This window comes from Montipora capricornis, chromosome 6, assembly GCF_036669925.1.
Source record: "Montipora capricornis isolate CH-2021 chromosome 6, ASM3666992v2, whole genome shotgun sequence".
Lineage (NCBI taxonomy): Eukaryota > Metazoa > Cnidaria > Anthozoa > Scleractinia > Acroporidae > Montipora > Montipora capricornis.
The window spans coordinates 66,920,435-66,927,934 of record NC_090888.1 but is presented as its reverse complement, the minus strand read 5'-3'; the positions used below and the strand labels follow the sequence as shown (position 1 = coordinate 66,927,934).

Sequence of the window (7,500 nt, the reverse complement as noted above, 5' to 3'; positions counted from 1 at the left end):
TGTCGCTATAGCCAACTGGTTTGTTTCCGGCCAGTTGGGAGTTGTTGTTGTACAGTTCTGTTCTGTCGTTTCGTTCATTGTCTTTCATTAGCCCTGGAAAGCACCTATGGGAGTTTTCAATTTAGTATGTGTTTTTTTATATTAATGTACTTGTAGTTTCGTGATTATGCTTATCATTAGCTTGATAAAGAGATCAGTTATGTCAGTTAGAAGGTGTGTGTTTTGAAGAAACACCTTAGACTACAGACACGACTTGTGTAACGTAAAGCATATTCAAAGAAAGAATTTTGGAAGAGATAAAGAACGGGGCTGCGTGAAATCTTGGTTCACAGAAACACATCAAACGAAGAGCACGTTTTTGTAGCAAGAGAATTTTGTTTAAATGAGGATGAGGATTATGAGGATCAGAATTACTTTTAGCTTATCTGTCATACAATTCCAGACTTTTCCCTTACAATATCTGTAATATTCCAGAAATTTCTTTGATGTGACTCAGCAGTTTCCACAAATAGTAAACCTTGTAAGACAGTATAAATACCAACAGAATATTTTAGATGCTTAGAGTAAAGTATAAAAGCAATTTGTAAGTAATAGAAAAAACTCTTTTGCCCGAGGGCTTAAACCTCGCGGCTGGCTGTGAATAAACCTATCGTGCTGTGGATGCGATACTGGGAGGAAGCTATAATCAACTGCGATAACTATGGTGGAGATATAACTTTGACTTTGCTATATGCGGAGAGAAGAAAGAGACGATAGCTCAAAAGGGACGAAGACAAAGAGTTCAGAGTTCATAAAGAAGCCTTCCGTAAACGTTTGCCACGTTGTACACAGAAAATCCAGTGAGTGGAAGGAATCCAGCGAATCAAGGAAGTCAAGAATTATTAAACACAGATTGTTTAGAGTTCAGTCTGAGTTCACTTCAGTATAACGTAACCTGTGAACGGTCAAGTAGATATGAAGAAAACCAATTATTAATTGTTCACCTTATAACCATATGTCTGAAGTGGAATTGAATGACCCACGGTTTCAAAGGCTTTCCTTAGATCTGTAGACTCCGCAAGTAAAAAGTTTTAGGTCCATATTATTCTTTATCATATACGTACCGAGATTTACACTCGAAAAAGGATCGAGATAAAAATAGTCTCTTTGCTCTAGAGAAGCCAGCTGATTGATCATACGATTTTCTTCACTAGTGAAAAACGACTTATCGACGCTTTGATTGGCTATATCGTTATTTTCACTAGTGAAGAATTGTCGTATCAGCCTTTTGATTGGCTAATATGATGTTGAACTTTGGCGCGGGTGGCCTGTGCACAGACAGCGGCAGTAAAATTTGTAAACATGGCGGCCGACTGGTGTATGGTTTTCAAAGTTTTCGATCTTTTATTGCTTAGTTTTCTCCACAAAAATACTTCAGAAGATCTTAAAAAGTTTTAAAAGTGCTCAAGCGAGTTATGGAAGGTAAAGATTTCTTTTATTTCAAAAATATTTTGCTATTTGTTTTGGACTTCTGTTCACGATCGGTGCTTTGATAACCTCTCGATTAACACTTTACTTCGTTAACTTTATGATCTCTGTACTTATATAATAAACAAATTACTTCATGATTGGCTCGTTTGTACGATTTTTATTACTCAATCGTTGTGAAGGATCGTTAAACTCACTCGTTTGCTTCGCTCACTCGTTCGTTTACGCGATCCTTCACAACTCGTGAATAAAAATCGTACGCACTCACCAACCATGAAGTAATCTATATTTATGGTATTGATGATGTCAAGGATAGCATGTTGAGTAGAATACTTTTCACGAAAACCGTATTGAGATTTAAAAACGATGTCATTTCTGTCAAGAAAGCCCTTCAGTCGATGATACATAGTTTTTTCAAATACCCGGTTGAAAATGGAGAGTAGGGATATTGGCCGGTAGTTTCCAGGGTCCGTTTCATCATCGCTCTTATAGACATCATCGGAATGTCTTTCGCTCGCTTTAGTTTCGCTGGGAATACGAAAGTTTCAATCAAGTTAACAAACATGGCTGTACGTGTTTGCTGTTACCTTCGAGAGATTTAACCATCTGCATGGATATCGAGAGAAATCCTGGACCACTCAATTCCACGCTGAATGCCCATCTTTCCGCTGTGAGTCTAGGCTCTATGCCTGCTCGACACGCCTCTTCCACAACCTCAATTGGTCTGGTAAACGTGTTCGCTCGCAAGGTTTACACCCGGGAAGAGCTATTTTCTATTCGCGCTCAGAACCATAGATTGTCTAACAATTTTCTCTACTACCGCCTGAAATCACTGGGGATTTTTAAATATCGTGGCAGACGCTCTGGTTTTTCTTCAAAGCTTTGTTTACGGACAAATAACCAAGCTATCCCTACTATTTATTCACGACGATGTTGGGAAGATGCGAGTGCTTCAAATAATATTCAACAAACATTGGCCAGGAAGCCTAGTCTTAATCTGATCACTATTCAAAGTCAAACTACGGTTTCTAAAACATCTACTGCAAAACCAGCGGCATCCCCGCAGTTTGTTCCTTCGCTTTTCCTTTCGAATGTCATGTCCTTGGCTCCAAATGAACAGTGTTGTTATTAATGCAAATGTCGATGTAGTTTGCATAACTGAAACCTGGCTTCAAAGTCATATTCCCGACTCTGTAGTGGCAATAAATGGTTTCAACCTCATTAGAAGGGACAGGAAAGAAGCAATACACGGCGGGGTGTGTATGTATATAAAAGCGTCGATCCCTTATACTATTCTGGGGGATCTCGAGGACGAAAATGGTTCTTTTGAGGTTTTGTGGATTAAATTGCGCCCGACTCGTCTCCCAAGGGGCATCTCAAGCATTATTGCTGGAGTTGTTTACCATCCACCACAAGCAATAAATTCTATGATGTTGGACTATTTGACTAAATGTTTAATGGACTTGGGAGTCTAAATACCCAAATTGCGGTCTTTTGGTACTCGGCGACTTCAACCATCTGAACGACGCAAGGCTCAAATCAAACTTCAACCTGAAGCAGATTGTACATTTCCCTACTCGTGGGCAAAACACTCTCGATAAAATTCTCACCAACCTTCAGGATTACTACGACACTCCGGTTGAACGTCCCGCTTTTGGTCTTTCAGATCATAGCTCAGTTGAAGTACAGCCAAAGCAAAGGGCTAAGACATCGCAATCAATGCATACTGTTATTTCAAGGGACCTACGACCTAGTAACCGTCTTGCAATGCGAACGTATCTCAATGAAGTCGATGTTACTGCGGTGATCAGAGCTATGACAACTTGCGAAGAAAAGGTGTCGATGTTACAAAAGATCATAAAAACTGGCCTTGATTTCGTTTTGCCGATGAAGCCTAAAATTGTTCATCGAACGGAACCACCTTGGATAAATTCCACTCTTAAGAACTTGATTCGAAAGCGACAAAAGGCCCTAGGCCGAGGAGACCGAGCGGAGTTTAACCGCCTGAGAAACCTTGTTAACCGAGAACGCAAAAGATGCCGCGCGAAGTACTACGAATGTAAAGTGCAACACCTAAAGGGGTGTTCCCCAGCTAAGTGGTGGGGCGAAATCAAGAGACTCAGTGGAATGGAAGGGCCCTCTGGGTCACGTGATAATATTTTAAAGTCCGTTCATCACTTAGAAGGTGCTCGTGGTCTATCAGCAGATGATCTTGCAAACCACATTAACACAACTTTCCTAGCCCCAATGGAGGTCTTTGTACCGCTTACCCACAATCCATTTAGAGGGGACGCCTTTGTGTCTTCGAGCAGAACTATGAATGATGATTTTCCACCGCTATCAGAGTTTTCTATCTTTAGAAAGTTATGCTCTATTAATCCAGCCAAGGCACAAGGACCGGACGGTATTCCCGGATGGCTTCTAAAGGAGAATGCAGATCTTTTGGCGCCACCCATCATGGATATCATGAATTCTTCCTTTCGCGAAGGCCGGGTGCCTTTATCTTGGAAAGAGGCAGATATTGTCCCTGTCCCCAAACAAAGACCTATCCAAGACGTCAACAAGCACCTCCGCCCTATCTCCCTCACGCCTATTCTTTCAAAGTTTGCAGAAGATTATGTTGTTCATGACTTTGTGATGCCCGCCGTGCTTAAAAAAATCGACAAAAGGCAATATGGGACAATACCTAAATCATGCACTACGCACGCCCTTGTCAGCATGATCCATAACTGGCACGTCAGCTCTGATGGGAACTCGGCCGCGATTAGAGCGGTTTTATTTGATTTCCGTAAGGCGTTCGATCTTATTGACCATAATATCTTAGTGCGTAAACTTTCAGATTACGATATTCCGAACCCCATATTATGCTGAATTGTTGACTTTTTATCGGATAGGAGACAGAGAGTTAAACTTACCCAAGACTGCTTCTCCGAATGGCGTTACATTCCGGCCGGTGTTCCACAGGGGACAAAGCTTGGGCCGTGGTTATTCTTAATAATGATTAATGATTTGAAAGCAGGAGAGGCAGAGATGTGGAAATATGTGGATGATACCACAATCTCTGAGGTAATAACTAAAGGGCAAAAGAGCTGTATTCAGCAAATGGTAGACGATCTTGCTATTCAAGCAAGGAATGACGGTTTTCAGTTAAACGAAAGAAAATGCAAAGAGCTTAGGATTAGCTTTGCAAAAAACGAACCAGAGTTTGACCCTATTTGGGTGAACCGTCAGACCCTAGAGACTGTGAACAGTGTGAAATTATTAGGACTCAATATAAGCAGTGATTTAAAATGGAATGTCCATGTGTCAGAACTAGTTAGGAAAGTTTCAACAAGATTATATTTTCTTAGACAGCTTAAGAAATCGCATGTAGCCACAAGAGAGCTTCTTCTATTTTACATTACATGCATTCGCTCTATTCTGGAGTACGGCAGCCCAGTTTTTCATCGCGTCCTACCAAGTTATCTAAGCGAAGACCTAGAAAGACTTCAAAAACGCGCTATGAAGATTATTTACCCCGAACTATCGTATGCTAAGGCTCTAGAGCTGTCTGGACTTCCAACACTGTATGATAGAAGAGAGTCAATTGCAGCAAAGTTGTTCGATGAAATATGTGCAAATCAATCTCACAGTCTTCACAAACTACTTCCAAGTAGATACCAACCAAGCTACTATCTGAGAGAAAAAAGAACATTTATTCGTTCGAGATGTAAAACTGAAAGATGCAAGAATAGTTTTCTTTTAAGTTTTGTTCATAGTAGCTGAGAACTAGATATAAATGTGTTTCTTATTGTATATAGGAATTTGACGCATGCTTTTAATGTGTGATTCTTTAACAATTTTTATGTAGTATAAGTCCTATAATTAGTTTGTAGTTAAGCGCAGTTGTAAATTTTGTATTTGTAAGCCTTACCGCAATTCAGCTTTTGGCTGCAAGTTTTTAAGGTGAATAAACTATCTATCTATCTATCTATCTAATCGACATATTTGCTATATCAGCTAAGGGACTAGATACGATGTGCTTCAGTAGAACCGGATGATATGCAAAGTGGACAAGAGAAAAAGCCATAAGCTTTATCGGTTTGGGGATGCATAAAATCTCGTTTACTATGTCTGCTGGGAAAACCGGTTCATAAAAAAAGGAATTTGGGTTTGTTGGTGGCAAGTATTTGGTAACACAATGCGAAGACTGTGGAACATGAGGGTCTTGGCTACCCCCGATCGAGGAAAAATATTTGTTCAAGACTGATTAGAAATCTAGATGGGATCAGTTGTCAGGCTGTTATCACTGAGGCGTTTCAGAGAAGAAATAACTTTTGATTGCTTTTTCTTGCAGTTGATTAGGTTATTAATTCCGTTCCAGGTGTTTTTCATGTTATTCACGTTCTTAGAAAAGAAATTATGATGATAATTCTTCTTACTTTGTCTATGAGTAAGAGCTGTGATTTTATTTCAGTAAAATTTGTATTTGGCAAAACCCTCCGTGTGAAAATGGGTAAGTCTGATAGCTGCTCTGAGAGTTCACATTTAAGCCTGCTTTCGGAGAAACAAGAGAAGTCGCGGTACTTTTGTTTAGTCCAATTCCATAATGCCTAGAATGCATCCTCTGATGTTTTTTCGATAACCGTATACCTCAATTTATGGCTGATATGCATACCAACACCTCCAGATATTGCGTGCGATCCCGGCCAAAATTAATGTCTATAATTTCGTACTACTTTCAAATTCGGAACAGCTCTAAATTCGGATCAACTTCAAATTCGGATCAACTCTACTGATTCGGACCAACTATTAAGGTGGCTCAAACCAGTTTAAAGACTTGAAAGAAACGTTCTTATATACAAAGATTGACACTACAACACTTTATCACTTAACAGCAATGGTATTGTACCATGTCAAACACCAATTATTGCTGAAAAAGACTCGGTCATTTTTGTGACGTAAAACGTTACCGCGGAAGGGAAAGCCCTGCAAATACACTTCATTTTTTGGCTGCTCATATCTCAAAAACGAACTGTGTGACCCTCATTTTTTATTTCCAAAATGTAATCAACATGCCAGAATGAAACGTTCTTCAAAGTTTAAAAAGATTCTGTGGAGCGGATTCAGAGCCACCTTAAACAATTAAAAATTTAAGAAAGCTCTAATCCGCTCCACAGAATTTTTTTATACTTTGCAGAGAGTTTTCTCTTGGCCTGTTGATCAATTTTGAGCAATTAAAAATTGGGGTTGCCAAGTTCGTTTTTCAGATATGATTCCTCTTCTTTTCCCTCTATGTATTCTTTCCCATGGCCATGGTGGGCACCGAGACGAAGCCGCCAACGGAATCACAGAGCGAAAAGGGCGATAAATTCGCGCCCATGCAAGTATTCGATCGCGTCGAAATTCCACGTAGATCACGGGCGATATCTCCGCTACCTATTTGTTTTCTACATTCGAGCCGCTTGTTCAGTATATTGGCTTAAATCATTTGGAAAGATAAATTTATAAGAAACGACAACGGCTACGGCTGCGACAACGCCACATAACAATACCATCATTGGTTTAAAGAGGAAAAATGATCGTGCGGCACAAATTTCAGTTAGCACATATTTTGGCGGTACTCTGTATATCCTGACCAAACTGATTAGGGGTTTGATGACAACGTCAGCATACAAATGTGAACCTTTCAATCAGCTTTTACTCTTAAACTGCTCGCACCACTGATATGATTAATTTTTTGGATACTTCGCCCATGCACATTGTACGAGGTAAACGAGATGAAATAATCGCGATTCTTACGACATTAAGTAGCCCAAGTAGCTCAAGTAGGCCAAGTAGCCCAAGTATTAAAGAGAATAATATAATTATATAAATCGGTACATTATAGTGTATCATATACGAAGTACCTACCATGTTAATTGTCAGCCATTTTGATTTACATGCGATGTACTTAATAATAAAAATAATAATAATAATAATAATAATAATAACTTTATTTATATAGCGATATATTCAGAAAGCTCTATATCGCTTAACAACTATACAAAAACT

At 39.5% G+C, this 7,500-nt stretch overlaps 1 protein-coding gene across 1 annotated transcript; it reads left to right on the top strand.

Annotated features, from left to right (window-relative positions):
• Positions 1-3,234: 3,234 nt before the first annotated feature.
• LOC138054312 (uncharacterized) lies at positions 3,235-4,338 on the top strand. Its single transcript, XM_068900780.1, has one exon. It carries the CDS (start codon positions 3,235-3,237, stop codon positions 4,336-4,338), a length of 1,104 nt encoding a protein of 367 aa, XP_068756881.1.
• The last annotated feature ends 3,162 nt before the right edge of the window (positions 4,339-7,500 follow it).

Excerpts from the sequence above, each read along its gene's own strand:
- LOC138054312 (XM_068900780.1), top strand. The coding sequence starts at position 3,235 with ATGCGAACGTATCTCAATGAAGTCGATGTTACTGCGGTGATCAGAGCT.